The sequence below is a fragment of the Podarcis vaucheri genome (genome assembly GCF_965113315.1).
Source record: "Podarcis vaucheri genome assembly, chromosome: 17".
In the NCBI taxonomy this organism is placed as follows: Eukaryota; Metazoa; Chordata; class Lepidosauria; order Squamata; family Lacertidae; genus Podarcis; species Podarcis vaucheri.
The window spans coordinates 6,510,368-6,533,000 of NC_138755.1; the positions used below are offsets into that span (position 1 = coordinate 6,510,368).

The 22,633-nt window shown below is 49.4% G+C and overlaps 1 protein-coding gene across 2 annotated transcripts in view; it reads right to left on the reverse strand.

The window, feature by feature from the left end:
- Positions 1–334: 334 nt before the first annotated feature.
- Positions 335–22,633, reverse strand: part of LOC309522233 (metabotropic glutamate receptor 6-like) — a 46,413-nt gene continuing 24,114 nt past the window's right edge. For both annotated transcript variants that reach the window (XM_082205402.1, XM_082205403.1), the window contains exons 3-11: positions 20,530–20,746; positions 18,038–18,173; positions 17,288–17,442; positions 15,643–15,783; positions 11,988–12,188; positions 11,077–11,216; positions 8,662–9,597; positions 5,288–5,513; positions 335–415 (exon numbers count right to left, since the gene is read on the reverse strand). In XM_082205402.1, the coding sequence (XP_082061528.1) occupies positions 360–415; positions 5,288–5,513; positions 8,662–9,597; positions 11,077–11,216; positions 11,988–12,188; positions 15,643–15,783; positions 17,288–17,442; positions 18,038–18,173; positions 20,530–20,746 (2,208 nt within the window). In that variant the 3' untranslated portion in view covers positions 335–359. The remainder of the gene's footprint in view (positions 416–5,287; positions 5,514–8,661; positions 9,598–11,076; positions 11,217–11,987; positions 12,189–15,642; positions 15,784–17,287; positions 17,443–18,037; positions 18,174–20,529; positions 20,747–22,633) is intronic.

Sequence of the window (22,633 nt, forward strand, 5' to 3'; positions counted from 1 at the left end):
TGTTGCTCTCCAGGTGTCATTGGACTCCAACTCCCATCAGTCACCCTAACTGGCATGGCCAATGGGCAGGGGTGATGGGAGTTGTGGCCCAGCAAACATCTGCAATGCCACGGGTTCTCTACCCCTGCCAAGAAGAAGAAGAAGGGAAGGGGGTGTCCTGTTGCACTCGGGCCTCAGTTAGCGCCCCTGAATGCCCTTAGGCTGAAGCTGGGGGAGAAAAAAAAGCAAAGCGGTGTTGTAAAAATACAGGTTTATTCCCCAACACATGCCCACCCCAGCCCCTTCTGTTGAGCTTCACCCCGCAAAAAACCCTCCCCCCTCCCATTCCCCGCAATGGTTGTGCCCATCCTTTTCTTCGGTCATGTGGGCCCCATGGTCAGTTCTGTGTAGCTGATGTACATCACCTTAGGGAGGCCTGCAAAGGACACAAAATGGGGAGTTGTTAGAGAGGGGTGGGTGCGGGGAGGGACGGGCCACGCTGGGACCCCGAATGGGAAAACCGGAAAACCTGCCTGCGGGGGGGGGGGGGCGGGGAGCTGTTCAGTTTCTGGGGGAAGGACTTTAAGCCAAGAACCTGGTTCGTAATCTGGGGGCTTCCACACAGTTGCCCGGGCGAACGTGAAAAGTTCTCAACAGACTTGCAGCCCAGCTGTTTATATTGGAGACGGAGACACTTCAGTCTCCCTCGTGTTGGGCTGCCTCTGTCATCATCCCTGACCGTTGGCTGAGCTTGCTGGGGCCGATGGGAAGTGGAGTCCCAACAAGATCGGAAGGGCCAATAGTTTCCCCTACCTACGTCAAACCTGGCTCTAGACCTGGGGTACGCAACCTAAGGGCCCACGCAAAAGCGGCCCACGGAGGCCGTTTAACTGGCTCACAAGCCACCCCCGAACTGAGCTTCCCACTCGGTGAGTCCCCAGGTGCTGCGCTAAACTGGCACAGCGTGGTGTGGGGGCTCTCTTCCATGGCTCCGGAAATTGCTTCTGCGCATGCCTAGACAATGAAAATCGCTTCTGCGCAGGCGCAATTTTCAGAGTCTGGGCATGGGCAGAAGTGATTTCTGGTGCCACGGACATGCGCAGATGTGATTTCGGCGTCAGGCTGCGCTGGCCCGGCCCACAGAGGATCTCCACAGGAGTGATCCGGCCCATGCTCGGTAAGCCTTGCTGACCCCTGCTCTAGATTAATGGGCCCTTGCACGTATACACTCTGCTGCCACCATGCTTTTTGTGGGATGTGATCCATGAGAGGCAGTCAAGTACAATATTCCTTGAATTACTAGAGAAGACATACGAGGGAATGTTTGGTCCAGCCAGTCGATACTTCCTGTTTCTCCTGGCTGGAGCATCCTTCCTTTTGTATGTGATAGAAGGTGGGCATGACCTAACTTGTCCAGGTAACAAAAGGATAAATCACGCAGCACACCTCCCTCTTTTTGACTTCCTTCTTCGTTTGACCAGCTTCTAGCTAGGTCTGCTCTACTAGCTCTCAGCTAGCAGAAACACTGGGATTATTCCCCCATATGGGGTATCTGGTCCATGCCTGGCGTGCTCTGGTCCATGGGGTCACGAAGAGTCGGACACGACTAAACGACTAAACAACAACAACAACATGGGGTAGATCCGCCTGTACATATTTGTAACTAAGTCTGTCTTCAAGAATCCAACTGTCAACTGATGTGAGTAAACTTCTTTTATTGACTTTGAATAAGATTGTCGCGTCTTTATTCTTTTAAGAGGAATTCAAGGGAACTTACCAGGAATGTACAAGTCAATCTGAGACAGATTGAATTGTGTAATAGTGAGAGGCTCACACGAGCCTGCAACCAGCTATCTGCTGTGCATATAAAAAGGGGAATGTAACTCTGCTACATAAAGGAACTTGCTAGCGCAAGTTGGGAAGGATATTAATAAACAATATATCCTCTCCTGCCACCTTGAACATTCCCACACTTTCAAGCTGCCATAATAAGTCAAAACAAGTGCAGGGACCCTTTGGCTCACCAGATGTTGCTGAACTACAACTTCCATAATCCCTGGCACTTGGCCATGCTTGCTAGGGCGGATGGGAGTTGTGGTTTAGCCACATCTTGGTGTGGGGGCAGAACTTCCCCACTCCTGATCTAAAACACAGCAGAGGGCGTGAGATTCTTGGGCAGTGGAACTGGTGAAAGCTCGGCTTGCTTTTCAAAAAAGCCACTAGGTATGCCATCGCTACACGTTTCTCAAGATCACAACTGAACAGAACCTCCATGTTCAAAGGCAGTGCTGTAGTATACCCCTGAATGGCAGGCAGTGGGAACTAACACTGGGGGGGGGGTGTCCTGTCTACTCATGCCCTGCTCGTGGGCAGCCAGGCACTTGGGGCTGGCTGCATTTGGAAGCAGAGTCTGGATTAAATTTCCCTTGGTCTAAATCAGCAAGGGAATCCCCATGTTCTTACAGTTGGGCCAGATATATATAGAGCAATGAATATTAAATTGGGATGGCAGAAAGTTGGATTCCTGCCCCTCTTTCAATGCATGCAGATGAACAGAATGGGGATTTGAATCCCCACTGGCTTGAGCAGAGGCAAAATTGGGAGTGGCTTTTCTTTCATCTTCATTCAGCTATTGTTTTGTTGATTTGTTGTTGCTTTAAGTAAAGGATGTGATCTTGAGAACGTGGGCAAAGTGGCATCTCCTGGGGCAGAGTGAGAGGGCAGAGGCAGCGTGAACAGGCAAGGTTCCTGCGTCTCGCCTTGTTTCTGCGCATTGCTTGGTCAGGCGTGCGCTCTTGGCTGTGAGCGCTTGCCATCTGCTCTGGGACATCCTCACCCAGAGGGTGGCTATTAATATTCCAGAGCCACCCCCCGCCCAGCTTTCCCCTCGAAGGCCAGTGTGCAAAGGGGCTCCAGGCCTGCTTGCAGCTGAAGAAAACGCGACGGGAGCGAATCTGCCGTCTTCTTCGCTCGCGCTTTGGAACGCCACGCAGGAGCCCTTGGGGAAGCTTCCAGGCCTCTGTGAGGCCCCGTTCATCTTTGGTGCCTGAACTTCTGAACACAGGGATGTAAGCCTTGAGCCCATGGGCCAAATGCAGACCTCAAAGGCTCTCTGTTGGGCTCCAGGGTCCTGGCCCTAGCCCACACACCCACTATTCCTGATTCACACTCTTCTTGGGAGCTTTTGCCTGGCTGGAATTTGCCCTTGAACTCTGGCCATGCCTCTTGCTTGTCTAAATGGGCGACCCAGAGGGGTGCATGCATGCTGGGATGTATGTGTGGGCAGGCTCAAGCCTTGCCCTTCTCCTGTTAAAGTGGGGGTGGGAAACTTTCCCAGCCCAATGGCCAGTTTCCCCTTCTGGGGTCCATATGTCAGAGGTGGGCTAAGCCAAAGGCAGACGTAGGCAGAGCAGCAAATAAAGATGACTAGTTTCCACCTGTCATGCTGTTTCAGATGCCTGCTCAAAATAAATTCCATTGCAGCAGGCCTGCCCTGGCACATAAAGAAGTTGTATGTACAGTAGTACCTTGTTACAGATAGGTAGCCGTGTTGGTCTGCCATAGTCAAAATAAAAAAATTCCTTCCAGTAGCACCTTAAAGACCAACTAAGTTAGTTCTTGGTATGAGCTTTCGTGTGCATGCACACTTCTTCAGATACACTGAAACAGAAGTTGCCAGATCCTTCTATATAGTAAGAAGGTGGGGAGGGGTATTACTCAGAAGGGTGGTGGGAATGGGAGATTGGCAGATAGCTGAGATGAGCCTGTTGACGACTCTTAACGACTGCAATAGGTCTTACAGGAAAAGGCAAGGGGTGAGAAGGTGAAAAATGGCTTAGTCATGTATAGTGAGATAAGAATCCAATGTCTTCGTTCAGACCAGGTCTCTCCATGGTTTTAAGTTTGGTAATGAGTTGCAATTCAGCAACTATATAGAAGGATCTGGCAACTTCTGTTTCAGTGTATCTGAAGAAGTGTGCATGCACACGAAGGCTCATACCAAGAACTAACTTAGTTGGTCTTTAAGGTGCTACTGGAAGGATTTTTTTTTATTTTTAGTAGTACCTTGGTTTAAGAACAGTCCCGTTTACGAACGATACGGTTTACAAACTCCGCAAAACCGGAAGTAGTGTCCCGGTTTGCGAACTTTACCTCAGTCTAACAACGGAATCTGAACAGTGGAAGAGCACTGTTGGCGGGAGGCCTCAAAGCGCGCCTCGGGTTTAAGAACAGTTTCGGTTTAAGACTTCCGGAACGGATTAAGTTCGTAAACCAAGGTACCACTGTACTCGTCTTTAATTTATGCTGATTTTATTTGTATGTTGATAATTGTTTTAAGTTATACTTGCTTTACATTTTATGTGTACTGCATAGGGTTCCTTTGATTAAGCAGTGCATAAATTATTCTAAATAAAAGGGATTCCAGCTCCTGTCAGCCAGCACAGCCAAAGGCCAGGGGTAGTGGGAACTGCAGTCCAACAAAATTTGAAGCAACACAACTTCCTGGTTTTCCCTGGTCTTTGAAAAGGACAAGGTGGCATGTCTATTCCAGGCTTGCAAAGAACGATGACAATAGCTCCAGGGTAGCACTGTCAACTCAAGCACGTTGAAGTCACATTATGTTTAGACTTCATCAGGCTTACTGTAAACTTCTTGAGGAGGTTTGAGATCCCCACAAACCATCAGGAAGACAGTGAGGTTCAGCTTGCTTGAGAGAGAGCACGGGGCTTTCAAAGCCTGCCCCCATCCTTCCTTGCCCCCCATTTCTGCTGCAAATTCCCAACTAGCAAGTAGTCCTGGCTACCTATCAACTACTATTTCACCAGGCCTTTCCAACAGGAGAAACAAAGGGTGATTAGGTGATGGCCCTGAAACTCTCCCCAGTTCTTCAGGATTTCCTGTTAGGTCTGAAAACTTAAACCGATAGATTAATCAAGGAAAATGTCAGTTGATTAATTGGTAAGGCCCATTTTTAGTGATGGAATTTTTTTTAACCAGTGGGGCTGAAGTTTAAGAGCACACTTCCTTTCACGTCGAGGCTATTTTGGCTCTGGTGTGTTACTGCAATGAGGAATGAGAGAGAGAAAAAGATCAAAGTTGGCCTTTCCTCCAAACAACGGGGGGCAGAAAGCCCCCGTTTCTGTCAGGCCCAAAGGCACAGCGGTGGTGGGAAGAGTGGGAACATCTTGGGGTTGGCAGAAGGGAGGGGGTGGTACTTACAGGGCAGACGGAGGTCAGTTGAGGCATGTCAGGAAGGGGCCATCGAAAAAGAAAACAAGACAGCGATACCTACTTTCTGGCTACTTACTGTCCGGCTTCTCGTCTTTGCTCTCGCCGTTCTGCGCCCCTTTCTGCGAGAGCCTTGTGGAGGCGTTGACGGCTGTGGCTGCTGCCTTGAAGCTGCGCTTCCGCTTCTGCACGTTCTGCTCCGGGTGGAAGATGATGACGTACACCTTGGGCACGTAGAGCATCCCCAGCGACACAAAGGCGCTCAGGCTCATCGAGATGGTCAGCGTCGTCGTCTGAATGTAGATCTGGCAGGGAGAAGAACGGGAGGCTGGCCAAGAAAGTAGGAGGGCTATCTTTTCTCCCTCGACTGGATTGGGGCCACTTCATTCAGCTCAGACACTGAGGTCCAGCTCCGAGGGCCTTCTGGTGGTTCCCTCACTGTGAGAAGTGAAGGTACAGGGAACCAGGCAGAGGGCCTTCTCGGTAGTGGCACCCACCCTGTGGAACGCCCTCCCATCAGATGTCAAGGAAATAAACAACTATCTGACTTATAGAAGACATCTGAAGGCAATCCTGTTTAGGGGAGTTTTAAATGTTTGATGCCTAAGACTGTTGATGTCAGTGGACTTAAGACCCTTCTGGAATGGTGCTTTATTGTGGGCCCATTCTGCAACACCTTCTTGACACAATAATAGTGTCTTGGTGGCAGATTTGTTCCGCTTAACTAGCTGCTTTCTCAATGCTAACACATTATTGCTGTCTGGAGGGGCTGTAGCAGGAGCTCCCCAGCCTCAAACATTAATGGTTTGAAAAGTTGCAGGATTTTAGCAGGAAGTGACCGGATATGCACAAATAGGAAATGAAGCTGTGTAACAATCTCAAAACTTTTGCAGGCCGGCACAGAATTTAAAGCAGGATTGTGTCTGACTGCCCCAGTAGGCACAAATCATCCCTGATATGGAAGCTTCTTCAAATGATTAAAGGGGCCTGACACAATGTCCTGACATTGCGCATGGGGCCCTCTGAATATGGAGGGGGCCCTTGGCCTCCTTAAAAAGGGTTGGGGGCCCATAACCCCAGGAACTGGCACCCTTGCCTGGAAGGGGCCCTAAGACACACCCACCTGAAGGAGCGTTTCCACCACCATTATTCAGCCTGGACACTGAGATCCAGCGCCGAGAGCCTTCTGGCGGTTCCCTCCCTCTGAGAAGTGAGGTTACAGGGAACCAGACAGAGGGCCTTCTTGGTAGTGGCACCCGCCTTGTGGAACGCCCTCCCTTCAGATGTGAAGGAAATAAGCAGCTATCTTATCTTTAAAAGACATCTGAAGGCAGCCCTGTTTAGGGAAGCTTTTAATGTTTGATGTATTACGGTATTTTAATATTTTGTTGGAAGCCGCCCAGAGTGGCTGGGGAAGCCCAGCCAGATGGGCGGGGTATAAGTAATAAATAATAATAATAATAATAATAATAATAATAATAATAATAATAATATAACTTGGGACTGGATCAGGCTGTCCTGGTGCACCATGTCAGCTCATATGAGTCTGCCTGGACTACTGAAGTCCATCGCACCCCAACCTTTTGAGAGCTAACCCTTGTCCCCCCACCTCTGCCCTGGATTGAAATCAGAGGCATGCCTCACCTTTATACCAGAGAAAGTTCACTTCGGAAATGGGGCAGAGTCAGGATTTACCCACCTGGAGAGAAATCTGTCTCACTCACTACATGAGTTGCCGAACTGGGTGGGAGGCAAAAAGGCGAGAGGACCGGCTTGTGCAGAGATGCGCCAAGCAGGCACATTGCGCTCCTAGGCAACCGTTAATTACTGAATGAATGTGACTTATCATGGCACCCCTAGCAGCTCTCTCGCTGCACACCCTCTGAGAACGACAGACTCGATAGTTCAGGAAATGTTGTGACATTTAAATCCCAGGAGCGCAGAACTGGAGGAAGGCTTGGGGGTGGGTCATCGCTCTAAGTTCCCGTCCTGCTTGCTTTATTGCAATGGTATTCCTCCCTCCAGACAGCTCAGGGCAGCAGATGTGGGGTTATCCTGCCTCTTCCCTCACAACAACCCTGTAAGGTTGGCTAAGCTGAGAAATTGTGACCAGCTCAGGTTAACTCAACAAGGGACAAAACAGTAGATATTACATATGCAAATGTGGGTAATAAAGTCTCAACTAGAAATTGGCCACTCTGTCAATTTTGGTTTCTCTTAGTTTTAAGACCTCATGAAAATTCACCAGTACTTTAAGTGTGTCTTTCTCCTAATATGAACAGTTTTGTACGCAATTTCCCCTAATATACAGATTTTTGCAAAGCAGTTTTGCCTAATAGGTTGCATTTCTGTGAGTTGTCTTCACTAACATGCACTTTTATGTGCCCGTCCCCCTAATTATATGCATTTTTGTAACCATTATTTGGCATTGCAAAATTCGGAGAAATGCAAATTTTGAAAAGTGCTTGTGTTTCAGTTTTCATATTGTTTCAGAAAGTGCCCATCCCACTTCCCACCTGCAATCTGAATTGGTACAGCCCAGCAAGAAACGTTTCATAGAGAGCTTCTCCCTGTCTGTTTGAGCTCCTAGGGCCAAACCATACAATATATAGCAGATGTGTGAACAGTCTCCTGAAATTGGGCCTTCTGGGTTTGTTTTTTAACTGAAAAGACAGAGGGTTCCCTGAGGAGGGAAAGGCAGCCTGGAGAGGGCAATTCTGACTGGACAAAAGGCAGAAGGGAAAAACATCCCTTCCCTTTCTGCTGCTGTTATCAATAACTTCTCACATGTTATCCTCTAGCCCAGGGGTCTGCAACCTTTAAGACAAAAAGAGCCACTTGGACCCGTTTCCGAAGGGGGAAAAAACTGGGAGCTGCAAAACCACTGCGACATTTAAAACAAATATATCTCCGGAGCTGCGATCTGACAGCAGGCGAGAAGGTGACGTCGGGACAGTGTGTGACTAACGCATGCACCGCCCCCATGCGACGTCACAACCAGTACAGCGCCCGCCACAGTGGGGAGTGTCGGGGCGCACAGTGCGCCTCCTCCCCTCGCTAGTATCCGCCCCGGAGCTGCGGCAAAGGTGTAAAAGAGCCACATGCGGCTCCGGAGCCGCGGGTTGCAGACCCCTGCTCTAGCCAGAGTGGTGTAATGGTTAGAGTGTTGGACTATGATGTGGGAGAGCAGGGTTCAAATCCCCAATCAGCCGTGAAGCTCACTGGGTGACCATGGGCCAGTCACCATCTCCTAGGCTAACCTACTCACAGGGTTGTTGTGAGGATCAAATGGGAGGAGAACTATGTACACCACCTTGAGATCGTTGGAGGATAAAGGTGGCCTCTAGATGTAAATAAATAGCTTGGTCCTTGTGCTCTGCTTAACCCGACCCCTGCCACGCCTACCCGGTTTCCTTTCCTCTACAACCCACTTCTTGGCCTGGTTGTTCCCACCTTCTCTGCTGACTGCGCTGTGCCAAAGAAGATGGGCACAAAGGCTAGCCAGACGATGCAGGTCGTGTACATGGTGAAGCCAATGGGCTTGGCCTCATTGAAGTTCTCTGGCACACCACGGGCCTTGATGGCATAGACTGTGCAGGTGACCATCAAGATGATACTGTAGCTGAGGCAGGAGATGATGGACAAGTCTGACATGTCACATTTGAGCACCCCCTGGGCAAACTCCGGGTTGGGCGTGCGCTGCTCTTCATAGTCAATGATGCTGTGGGGAGGTGCGACCCCCAGCCAGATGACCACAGCCACTATCTGGACTGAAATGAGGCTGAAGGTGATGACTAGCTGGGAGGTGGGACTGATGAATTTGGGTGGCGTCACCGACTTCTTGCCTTGCTCAAAGATGCGGTAGATGCGGTTGGTTTTGGTCAACAGAGCAGAGTAGCTAATGGACATGCCCAAGCCCAGGAAGAGGCGCCGTAAGGCACAGACGCCAATGCCAGGCTCCGCAATCATCAGGAAAGTGATGGTGTAGATCAGAAAGATCCCTGTGAGCAGCACGTAGCTCAGCTCGCGGCCAGAGGCTCGGACGATGGGCGTGTCGTTGAAGCGGATGAAAGTGATGATGATGAAGATGGTGCCAACGATGCCCACCATGGCCAAGAAGATGGGCAGAACGGCCCAGGGGGAGCTCCACTCCAGCTTGACGATGGGGGTCGGGCGACAAGCTGTGCGGTTAAGATTGGGCCGCATGTCAAAGGGGCACATCTCGCAGTTGAACTCATCCAGCTGGTACTGGTAGCCGTCGCACAGTTCGCAGTGCCAGCAGCAGGGCACGCCCTTCACCATCTTCTTCCTCTCGCCAGGATTGCAGGGAAGGCTACACACGGAGGACGGGATCTCCTTCTGGCCGCCTGACCACTGCATGTCATCAATCTATAGAGGGAGATACATAAACAAGATGGGAGCCACAGAGCAGTGGTTTCCAAACGGTTCCAAGGAACCTGAGCATTTCCAGGAAGCCTATCAAGGATTAATCTCTCCAGATGTTGGCTCTCCAGATGTTGGACTCCAGCTACCATCAACCCCAGCCAGCTCAGCCAGTGACTAGGGATTATGGAAGTCCAGCAACTTCTCTGGACGGTCAAAGGTTCCCCATCCCCGGATAAACCAGTGAGAGGACCAGTAATTGTGGAGAAGCTTCCCTGGCAGAGTTTACTGGCCATCTTCTGCAATGTCATCCAGGCCAGAGAGGGCCAACTTGTGGAGGCCTTCCTGTGAACCAAGTGTATCACTGAGCATGCCCCAGAGTCCTTTGTAACAAACAGGGGGTTCCATAGTAGACTCTCAGGGCTTCCTGGGCACCTAAAGGTCATTGTGGAAAGTATTTCCTAGAAGCAGAACACTTTTAAAACACCTCTGCAGAGAATTATTCACGTGGCTGTGAGTCCTGGGAAACCGGCTGGCTTGTTCCCACCTGGCCTGAGAGGGCAGGGCCCTCACTAACTCCAGCTACAAAAGATGAGGGTGCTGAACAGCAAAGGGGGTATTGCTTAGGGGGGTTTGTTGGCTGGGGGTTGTTGCTGTATTTTTTTTAAAAAATGTATCTTTTTTGTATCTTCACTATGTTTTAGGTGGAAACGCCTCTTCTACTAAAATGTTTCTTCAATGACCATGAGACACAGGTGCACCATCTGCAAAGAATGCCAGCCTGACAGAGGAAATTCCCATGAACACACTGCCCAAATGTACAACAAATTGGAAACATGGTTATGGGCTTTCCAGGTATATGGGTCTTGCAAACCATGGTTGTCATGGACAGTGCTGAACCAATGTGGTGCATTTAAAGAAGAAGAAGAAGAAGAAGAAGAAGAAGAAGAAGAAGAAGAAGAAGAAGAAGAAGCAGCAGCAGCAGAAGCAGCAGCGGCGGCTATAGGACTTGTGCAGCCTTCAAGCACAAGCTTGAAGGACAACTTCCATGGAGAACAATGTGATGGGTTCTGGGCTGGAAGGTGAGTTGTGAGTTGTGGGCCTGGGCTTTGAATGGGAACTTAGCAGAAAAGAGTATGGGTTCTCCTCATTCAAAAAAAGAGGGGTGGGGATGGGCAGGTGAGAAGGCAAAGTCAGGCCACCGACTGAATGACCAGTGAGGCAACCAATGACAGGCAAATAGATCTAGGCACCATAGAAATATAGAGGGCAGAGTGGTTTGTCCTAGAGACCATGCTGCGTTCCTGCCCTGCATATGCAGGACTGTGTTGCACTCTGGCCTTTTTCTGCACCTCAGATATCCTGGTCTGATGGTGTCAGAATGCAACATGATGTGGCTGCCAATGAGAACACAGATTCCTGGCCAAATCCCCACTGTGTTCCAGGCCCCACAGCAACCTCTAGTGCTGTGCTTGGGTCACTCACGTTCAGACGTAGGTATTCTGTCCACTGCCCGATTGCCTTGTACCCGGGGGTTGTGGTGTTTGTCAGCTGGTACTGGAAGATGTCATAGCGGCCGGGTGCATCTCCGTTCTCGTTGAACATCACAGGTGTCCCAGCGCTGCCTGTAGGAAGGGGAGGGTTACTGCAAGCAGGATGCTCACTGCCTCTCTTGAATGAGATGGCTCTCCAAGGGGGTTAGACAAATTCAAGGAGGACGGGGCTATCAACACGATGGCTTATGATACCTTCAAGGGCAACATGGCAACACAGTTCTAAATTACCAGTTGCTGGGGAAGAGCAGTGAGAGACTTCATTGTGGTGTCTGACTGTCCACTGTGAGTTACTGGTTCCTGAGTTAAATGGGATGGATGCCAGTAGGGCTCTTCAGACTGTTTTAGTATTGGGGGTTGGTTTGGATGAGGCCCGCAGGTCCCAACCAAGCCTGTATCTAGTATCTGTAAGAAGGGGGTTTGCTGTAGAAGAGATCTACTGAATTGGCCAAACCAGCCTCTGTTGTTAGCTCAATGCTTGGGTTTCCAGACTTCCAGGTCTGACCTGAAGGCTTCAGGTTTCCTTGCCTGTTGGCAGATGGTGGCCTTGAGTCTCCTGGTGGGTGGGAATGTCTTTGAGTTGGGCTGCTCCTGTGACATCACTGGGGGCCGTCCCCAGATCTCAAGCTTTGGCCCTGAAATCTTATGGTCTGGGATGCTCCTAACCTGAAACACCTGGCTCACTTAGGTTCCTTCATTTCAGTTGACCTACTCTTGAGTTGGCCCAGCACTAGACAATTCTCAGTCTTAAATGCATGCAAATCTTTAAAAGGGCCCTTTGTATCTGAGGCCAGGTGAAGCAACCTGACGCTACTGCAGTCAAAGGGACTCTGCCCATCTCACCATTGAAGTTGACGGCGAGGATGTAGCGCAGCAGAGTCTGGCCATGGATGGGGTCCATCTTTTCACACACTCCGATGTGGCCTGGGCAGAGGTCCAGGTGCATGTTGTGCAAGGCGTGAGCCATGGCATAGACAGCGTCAATGACAAACTGCACCTTCCCCTCCTGTTCGTACGTTGCGTCTCTTCCAATCCGCTCTTCGCCTGTGGCGGGGAAGGGTGAAATGTGGATCAGAACCAAGCACAGAGGGGTGAGAGCCAATGGTGAGTCTACTTAGAGTATGACAATGGGAAGGGAAGCTGTGGCTCTCTGGACTCCCAGCTCCCATCAGCTCCAACCAGCCAACGGCCGAGGAAGAGGGTGGGAACTGGAGTGCAACTACAAATAGGTGAGTGTTACTCTGAAACTTTTGCCATGGTCTATTGCTGTAGTGTAGATCATGGCATGGGGAAATGCTGGCATAACTTAATATGACAGAGATCTCCGTTATGATCTTTCTTGACCTCGGAAGCAGTCTGTGTCTTGGAAGTTATCCTGAGCTCCTAATACTTTGTGTAAAGATCAGCACATGTAATCTAGTTACCAGTAAAATCTAATCAGCACCTCCTGTGAAACAATAGTTGCCACACAGACAAATAGTAAGATTAACTTTAAGTCAGGAAACAAACCAGGATAACCACTTTAGTCATTGCTCACTAGGATTATGTACTTTCAACTTTTAATTAAGCTGAATAAGCAAGATGGGAAAGAGGCAGGAGACTCTTGTTTGCCCCTTGTGGGTATTGTTACGGAAAAATTCTGGGTGCGGGGTTACTCTGCCACCCAGCTCATCGGACTAAGTCCGTGGGTCCCTGCGGAAGAAAATGAGCTCAGCCGGACGCAGGAGCAAACTGCAGAAGATCCAAGTTTATTGCGCAACAGGTTCAAGGCGAGATTGAACAGTGAGAAAGGGGTGACATGAACTTTTGAGTTTTCCCTCCATGTCCCAGAATACAGTGCATGAAACGTCACAAATACATTATGGGAAGGTTGGGTTTCACAAGTTACATCATGAATATACTTTACACGTCATGAATACATTATGAAAAGGTGGGATTACATTAATTAGCATTTTCGGATGAGGGAGGGGGGATATGCGGAGCGGGAAATATACATAGATACACATTTATTGAGTACTGGTGGTGGCAAGACAATGGGTCAGAGATATGCATCGTCTGCCACCTAATATTGCCCGAAGGAAGGATTTTGCAAGACTATCTGACAGGATTAAGAAATTCCTGTGTACGTGACCTGCCGCTTCGGGGATTATGGAGGTAGGGGTAGCATTATGGAGTCCAGGGGGAGCTGAGTTGAATGACACCAAAAGTGAAGAAATCGGAGTTACGGTTGATTTTATATCAATTTTTGAAGATTTCAGTGATTTCTAAGCCACTCTGTACTATAGAGCAAAAGCAGAAACAGAGTGGATACATTGTAACAGGATTTTGACAGTATTACTTGAGAGATTATGGAGGACAGGGGAGGGGTGATGGAGTCCTAGAGAAATTGAGCAAATATATTGTAGTGAAGAAGACATTGCCCCCCCCCCCGTTCCGTATCAGTATGAATTGCCTCCAGGTGGGCAAAGAAGGAAACTTTAGAAAAAGTTCCTCATTTTAGACCACAGGTAGCCAACTTATGTACAGTGGTACCTTGGGATGCGAACGGGATCTGTTCCGGAGCCCCGTTCACATCCAGAAGCAAACGTAATAGCGACGGCACGTCTGCGCATGCGTGCATCGCTTTTTGCCACTTCTGCACGTGCACGTGATATCATTTTGAGCATCTGTGCATGCGCAAGCGGCAAAACCCGGAAGTACCGCGCTCCGTTACTTCCGGGTTGCCACAGAGCGCAACTTGAATGTGCTCAACATGAAGCATATTCAACCCGAGGTCTGACTGTATATTGTGGGAAAGTAGGCCAGTAAATTTTTTTTGTTGGCTGCAGACTTTTGCCGGTTTTATTTCCAAGTAATAATTTATTTCCTGTAATAACTCAGACATCTCATTATTTTACGATGCACATCCTTTGATCGAAGAATTCAGCACCATACTGGTAATTTCAGCTACAGCTGGGTGTCAGCCGAGAAGGAAAACAAACCAACCCCCAAACAAAATAAAAAAATTCCTTCCAGTAGCACCTTTAAGACCAACTAAGTTAGTTCTTGGTATGAGCTTTCGTGTGCATGCACACTTCTTCAGATACACATGTGCATGCACACGAAAGCTCATACCAAGAACTAACTTAGTTGGTCTTTAAGGTGCTACTGGAAGGATTTTTTTTATTTTGACTATGGCAGACCAACACGGCTACCTATCTGTAACTGCAACCCCCAAACAGTTTTGTCAGGCAACATGGAGCGGTTTGGGTCCAGGCAGAAGCTCAGGAGAGAATGTGAGAAGAATTGGGAACCTTTGTGATAATGGCAATAACAGAACCTTCAGAAAAATGCCAGATTCAACCTGAGTCTATCTCAGCCAGGGGAGGCTGGATTTGGGGGCTCCAGGCAGGGAAAGCCAGTACTTTGACATTCTGTGGAGGGTTGGGATGACACCACTTGGAATTCTAATCCCCTCCATTCCCTGCAGAGTGGTGAAATAAACCCAGGCCCTGAAGCTCCCCGATAATATTCCCTTTCTAACACCGCTGCCTCTCAAAAATAGGGATTAGTGCACAGCCAGGCTGCGAAGAAATAGTTGTGAACCGGGTGAGTGGGGAGCACTTGGCAACAGCTGTTCTATGTATCTTCGAAGTAACAGAGGGATCTGTCACTTTTGGTTCTCTCACTTTCTCCTTTTCCTAACCCTGAAGTTGTTCGCATTTCTGCATTCTGACTTCAACTCCCCACATTTCTGCAGCAATTTATGATTTTAAAAGAAAAATCCTCCTAAGAATGTGTTGGTATTTCAACTGCATACTTCTCCCAATAAGCCCACCATGCACATTTTTGCAAAGCAAATTTCCTAATATAATGCATGTTTGTATGTTGTTTTCACAAAGACATGCATTTTTATGCACACTGTTGCCTAGCATATGCATTTTGTGCATATTACTTGGCTGAACAGCTGCACTGCAAATTTTGAAGGATGCCTGTGTTTTGGTTCACATATGGCTTCTGAAAGTGCAGATTTGGAAACCAAACCACATGAGGAATGGTTGAAGGAGCTGGGCATGTTTAGTCTGAAAAAGCGGCAACTGAGAAAAGATGTGATAGCCAACATCAACTGTCTCAAGGACTGTCACATGGAAGAAGGAACAAGTTTGTTTTTTACTGCTCTGGAGGGTAGGATTCAAACCAGTGACGTCAAGATACAAGAAGGGCGATTCCAAGTAAACATCAGGAAGAACTTTGTGACAGGAAGAGCTGTTTGAGGGTGGAATGGACTCTCCTTCCTTGGAGGTTTTCAAGCAGAGGTTGGATGGCCATTTGTCATGGATGCTTTAGCTGAGATTCCTGCATTGCAGGGGGTTGGACTAGATGACCCTCAGGGTCCCTTAACTATATGATTCTATGATTCCATGGTAGGTTCATCTTCAAATGAGAACTTACTTGAATTCCTCCCCCATCCCTGGTACCATCCTGCCCTGTTTTAAGCTCTCTCCCAAAGCCTCCATACCAGTACATTTCCGTGCCCCTTCATCAGGCTGCAACCCTGGACGAGTCAGTTTACATCGGAAATCTTCCTCCCAGTACTCAGCAAACCAGATGTTGCGCCGATTGTTCTCCAAGGAGCGTGTGGTGAAGTACTGGTCAAAACCTTGGGGGAGAAAACAGGGAGGTCATGGCCTTTGTGGGCATCCTTCTACTGCATTGCCAACTTTTCACCAGCCTCCGTAGCTGCAGCTGTAATAGGAGCTTGACCTCTGTAGACATTAGCAGCTGATAATATTCTCTCCATCCATGCAAGAAAAGTTTTGCCTACTGATTTCAGCAGATCATCCTTCTATTAAAGGCCCAAGAGCCAGCCAAGCTGACTTTTCTTCTAGTCAGCTGGCAACCCAACCTTTACAATAAAGGTAAAGGGACCCCTGACCATTAGGTCCAGTCGTGGCCGACTCTGGGGTTGTGGTGCTCATCTTCCTTTATTGGCCAAGGGAGCCGGCATACAGCTTCCGGGTCATGTGGCCAGCATGACTAAGCCGCTTCTGGAGAACCAGAGCAGCGCACAGAAACGCCGTTTACCTTCCTGCCGGAGTGGTACCTGTTTATCTACTTGCACTTTGATGTGCTTTCAGACTGCTAGGTTGGCAGGAGCAGGGACTGAGCAACAGGAGCTCACCCCGTTGCGGGGATTCAAACCGCCAACCTTCTGATCAGCAAGTCCTAGGCTCTGTGGTTTAACCCACAGTGCCACCCGCGTCCCACCTTTACAGTACTTTATTTTTAAAGTGCTGTGTGATCCTGTAGGGGGAATGCTGTGTGATGCTTCTATCTTATCTAAGGCAGGGATGGGAAATCTCTCTCTCTCTCTCTCTCTCTCTCTCTCTCTCTCTCTCTCTCTCTCTGTGTGTGTGTGTGTCCCTGAGATTGTTGACCTCTGGATCCAATCAGCCCTAGATATAATGGCCAACGATCAGGGATCATGGGAGTTGTAGTCCAACAACATCTGGAAGACTACAGTTCCCCAGCCCAGAACAGGCAGAAATCAACCAGCTTTGCTAGAGCTGCTGAGACACGGAAAAGTTGCACCTGTTGATTTCTGCCTGCATTATAGGCTGCTGGCAAGTGAATAAAAATGGCAGCCCAAGTCATAAGATCCTATTTCTACAGAAATAGTCAGTCTACCCTCCAAGCAAATATTTGTTCAGGCTCCCTGATCTTTCCCTTCCTCTATTTTGGTTCCAGAGGAATAAATTCAGAATGACTGCCAGCCATGGTCCCGTACTCAAAGTCACTCGCAGATTAAAACCCTCAAGCAGGCAGCAAAAGTGAATGGAGAGTCTTTCCTCATAGCTATGAATGGCTGGTTTGCAAGTGTGTTAAGTCACAGACCCGGGATCCCCTTAAAATGGATTAGCTACCACTTAATGTCCTTTAGCGCCTTCTCATACTCTCAACCAGGGCAATTATGGTGCGGTGCTTAAGAGCAGATTAAATTTAGAAAGCAAGTGTGTTCGGGTGAGAAATAAAGCAATGGGAAGAATGAGGGTCAGATGTGGTTCCATGTCCCAAAACATCCTGTCCAAAAAGGTGTGGGGTCTACGTCTGCCTGTCATACTCTCTCCCACTACGATTGGCCCCAGTGCTGTCTTGTCGCCTACCTTCCACAGAAGCTCGCTTGGGTAGGATGGTGACGGCTCCTTCAGCCACCTCTTCTTGCTTCAGAATAGGAGAGATCTTGGAGCCCCAGCTGTCGGATCCGACCCAAAGGAACTGGCCGGTCAGGTTGGCCCGGCGTGCAGCCTCCAGCACTCGCCTGCAGGGGGCGAGAGTTATACCTGAAGGAGCGTCTCCACCCCCATCATTCTACCCGGACACTGAGGTCCAGCGCCGAGGGCCTTCTGGCGGTTCCCTTACTGCGAGAAGCCAAGTTACAGGGAACCAGGCAGAGGGCCTTTTCGGTAGTGGCACCCGCCCTGTGGAACACCCTCCCACCAGATGTTAAAGAGAACAACAACTACCAGACTTTTAGAAGACATCTGAAGGAAGTCCTGTTTAGGGAAGCTTTTAATGTTTGATGTATTACGGTATTTTAATATTTTGTTGAAAGCTGCCCAGAGTGGCTGGGGAAACCCAGCCAGATGGGCGGGGTATAAATAATAAATTATTATAGTATTATTATTACCATATTTTTCCATGTATAAGACACCCACATGTATAAGACTATTTTTAGGACTCCAATTTAAGAAAATAGGGGGGGGGAGATTGCCCTGTGTATAAGACGACCCACAGTCTTCCACATAATTTTAAAGTAAAAAAGCCTAGTCTTGTACACGGAAAAGTACGGTAATACCTCACCCAACGCTCCCCCTGGAGGACACGTTCTGCGTTGCTGCTAACAGCGCACTCACTTGATGTCGTCCTCGTTGGCGAAGATAATGATGCCACGAGCGTTGGGGGTCTCCATCAGCCTCTTGATCATTTTGTCAAACTCTCCTGGCTTCGGTTCTCGTGGGATCTTGATGGATTGGGCGATGCAGACTCCACCTGACAAGTGTAGGAAAGCTTCAGGAAGCGATTGGGAGGAGCCCGACGGATCCCAGATTAAGTCTCTAGCCCCTCCATTTCAGAAACGACAAGGTGCCAGGAGATGTGACAGAGCCTTGCTTGGACTCCTAGGCAGCTGCCACCGCTCAGAGCAGGCAAGGACCTCCAGAAATTGCTGGACTACAGCTCCCGTGACCACTGGCCATGTTTGCTAGGCCTTACGGGAGTTTGTTATTCATTTCATTTCATTTCTACCCCACCTTCTTCTCCAAGGAGCTCAAGGTTTCGGACATGCATCCCCCCCCCCCATTATTATCCTCGCAACAACCCTGTGAGGTACGTTGGGCTGAGAGATCGGCCCAAGGTCACCTAATGGGATTCATGGCTGAGAGGGCATTTGAACCCTGGACCCCCAGGTCGTAGTCCAGCCCTTAAACCTCTGCAGCTGGAGAGCCACAGGTGGAACTGTGGGAGGAAAGGACTCGTGAGCCTTTCTCTTCGGCACATTTTCCTCTTTAAAATGTCCCCCTCCCCAGTGCTTTTTTTCACATCAGTGTGAGGTTGCTGGAGAGCTGCCCTGGTCCCAGAGGTGTAGGAAGGTCAGGGGGCACCCACTGCGGAAAATTTCTTGTCACCTCCCCCCCCCATTGATTTTTTTTTTTTTGCCTGCAAAATTAGTTTTACGTTATTTCATATTTTCTTACAAAAGAATGTGGATTATGGGCCTCTGATAACAAGGAGGGGACTGTGGACAGATTCTTAAATCTACAGGATGGATTGTGTTTTGGCTCCACTGAATTGAAATTTCAGCCTTCACGACGTATGAAAATGGCAAAGTAAACAGTTATTTTCGTGGAGGAGGGTCAAGATATTAACTGAGATGTGTGAAATTTCAGATATAGCTGTATAATCCCTAGTAAGTTAAGACCTTTGGAGCAGGCATTTTTTTTTAAAAAAAAGTTTTTATGAACCGCCCTAGTAGGGCAGTAGTTCTTTTTGATACCTCCATCTATGATGGAACTTGGGGTGGACCGCCCCCCACCCCCCTTCCTACATCCCTGCCTGGCCCATCCTGGTGGCGCTCCCCTGTGGCTGCTAGCCTAGGCAGCTTGCCCCATATGCGGACTCAGTGGCGTAGCATGGGGGGTGCAGGGGGGGCCAGCCGCACCGGGCGCAACATCTGGGGGGGCGCGTGCTCGCACTCTCAGCTCTCTGCCCCTACCTGGCTCACTCACTCTCTCTCACTGCAGTGCTGGCTGTGCAAATCTGATCCGAGCCACCGGGTCGCCACCCACTGTGGAAGGGGGGGGGTGCCAGGCGTGCGGTGCGGAGAGAGAGCGAGGGACTATCTGGGGGAGGGACAGTGCAGCGGCCGCCCAGCGCAGCGCTGAGCGCGGGAGAGAACCACACCAGACCAGCCCAGGCAGCAGCAAGAAGAAGCTGGCAGCGGCGGCAGGTTAGGGGTTAGGGGGTGCAAATTACTTGCCTTGCCCTGGGTGCTGACAACCCACACTACGCCACTGTGCGGACTCACCTGCCTGTGCTGCATGCTGTTCCGTCCCTAAGCTGCAGTTGGGCAAGAACAGCAGCATGATGACATCTTTTCTTAGATAGATATTCTCTAACTATATAAAGACAGGTGGGTATGGGGAAGTAGACTCCTGCTTTTATGCCCATGACTGGCATGTGTCTTCTCCCCTCCCACAAACACTCCAGAATGTCAGGCATAGTTATTGCACCCATGGGTGTTTGGCCAAGGGCTTGTCAGTGCTTTTTTTGTGACGGTGCACGCTGGGATGCTGGGATACCATCCTGTTGCTGCTGCTACAGCTTCCCCACCCACCTGCTAACTCCCCCCTCCCCCCCTGCTCTGTCCTCTGCTACGGCCACTTCCTGGACCGTTTTACGATCATTGAACACCTTCCTTGAAGGCACTGTTTCTGCTTGTCCCTTCTGCTTGCCCTGTGCTTTCTGAGCACTTTTGCCTTTGCCCCACTGCTTCCTCCTGGAAAACCCGCTCTTTGGTGCTCAATCGGAACAGACGGCAAGCTGCAGAAACAGTGGCGTAGCGTGGGGGGTGCAGGGGGGCCGGCCGCACCGGGCGCAACATCTGGGGGTTAGGGTTAGGGTGCGCAAATCCACGGGTTAGGGGCACAAATTACTTGCCTTGCCCCGGGTGGTGACAACCCACGCTACGCCACTGTGCAGAAAACCCGATTGTCATTTGTTCTGAGTCAGCGCCAAACCGCAGTTTCTCCCAGAGGAAAGTGGCGGCTCAAGCGGAAAGGTCTCTCTGGGTTCTCCTCCTGGCTCTGCTGCCCCTCCCACCTCACCCATCAGGTATCCTCTGGCTCACCAGCCTCGCGGGAGATTTGCATGAAGGCATCGACACCGCTCTCGCCATAGTTGCCCTCAGAGGCCAGCGTGGAGACGTAATTCCAGCCCATGGCTTTGACAATGTCCAGCATGGCCTGCGCCTGGTAGGAGTCCGGAGGAACCACGCGGGAGAAATAATCGTAGCGGTTGCTGTCACTGAGCTCAGGCGCCGTGGAGGCGTAGCTGATCTGGGGTATCTGGAGGGGTGGAGAGGAGTAGAAGAAGGAGAAGGAGAAGAAGAAGAGGAGGAGGAGGAGGAGGAGGAGGAGGAGTTTGGATTTGATATCCTGCTTTATCACTACCCTAAGGAGTCTCAAAGCGGCTAACAATCTCCTTTCCCTTCCTCCCCCACAACAAACACTCTGTGAGGTGAGTGGGGCTGAGAGACTTCAGAGAAGTGTGACTAGCCCAAGGTCACCCAGCAGCTGCATGTGGAGGAGCGGGGAAGCGAACCTGGTTCACCAGATTACGAGTCCACTGCTCTGAACCACTACACCACACTGGGAATCGCTAGGTGCTGGTACATTGTCCTACCTTAATTATGCTACAGACCTGCTCCCAGGCCTCTCTAGGCCTGGAATATCCTTCCCTTCACCATTAGAATCATAGAATTAGAGTTGGAAGGGATCCCCAAGACTCATCTAGCCTGACCCCCTGCAATATGGGAATCTCAACTAAAGCACCCAGGACAGGTGGCCATCCAAGCTCTGCTTAAAAACCTCCAAGGGAGGAGGGTCCACAAGCTCCCAATATTCCGCTGTCAAACAGCTCTTCCTGTCAGAAAGTTCTTCCTGATGTTTAGGCGGAATCCCCCTTCTTGTAACTTAAATCCATCGGTTCGTGTCCTCCCCCCCAAAGCAGGAGAAAACAAGCTTCTTTCCTCTTTCATGTGACAGCCCCTTAGATATTTGAAGATGAGAGTACCCCTAAACATTTTTTTTTAGAAAAAAGCACTGAGTGCATGTAACATAAACCTAATAAAATATAAAAATATGTAAATTATTACATATGAATTGACCCTTATAGATAATGGGCTGCTGTACTTTCCAGTGGCTGAACGCAGCATTTCACAAATATGCTAACCAAAGGTTAAGGTTAAGGTTAAGGGACCCCTGACCATTAGGTCAGGTCGTGGCCAACTCTGGGGTTGCGGCGCTCATCTTGCTTTATTGGCCGAGGGAGCCGGCGTACAGCTTCCGGGTCATGTGGCCAGCATGACTAAGCCGCTTCTGGCGAACCAGAGCAGCGCACGGAAATGCCATTTACCTTCCTGCCGGAGCGGTACCTATTTATCTACTCACACTTTGATGTGCTTTCGAACTGCTAGGTTGGCAGGAGCTGGGACCAAGGAACCCCGTTGTGGGGATTCGAATCGCCAACCTTCTGATCAGCAAGTCCTAGGCTCTGTGGTTTAACCCACAGCGCCACCCGCATCCCTTTAACCAAAGGTTAGCCAATCAGTATTTTAATACTGTATTTTAAAATGGTTGCTACTCACTCTGGGACCTCATTATGAAGGGTGGGAAAGAAACCTATATAATAGTAACAACAACAACAACAACAACAACAACAATTCTATGGGGTACTATCATTGCACAGCCATGCCAAATTCCAGAGCAGATTGACGCATCTATATGTCACATGGCAAACACAGTGTTTCTAGTCTGGCCCCAGTGTGCGCACTTAATACCCAAGCTTTGTTATTGTAGAATTGAAAAGGATGATTCACTTGAAACAGGAAACCAAGTACCAGCCTATAAATATGTATTGTCAAAACAATTCCAGACTAGTGAAGGAAACCATTCAAACCCAAAAATGCTGTAAGAGGGCATTGAGGTATGTGAGGCTCAGTTCTAGGTTCTGGAATATGATTTCTTTTTCATATGCATTACATACATTCCCTAGCTGCTAGCAGATGAGATCAGGAAAGCTTCCAGATTAGCCCCTTTCTTTCATATTGCCTTTCCCCCCTCTCAGAGAATAAAGATTACACCATGATCCCTCTCTTCCAATCCAGTGTTTTCTGAATCCCCCCCCCACTTTGAGGGGGTTTTCAGGGGCAGGGTTGCAATAAAGCATAATTG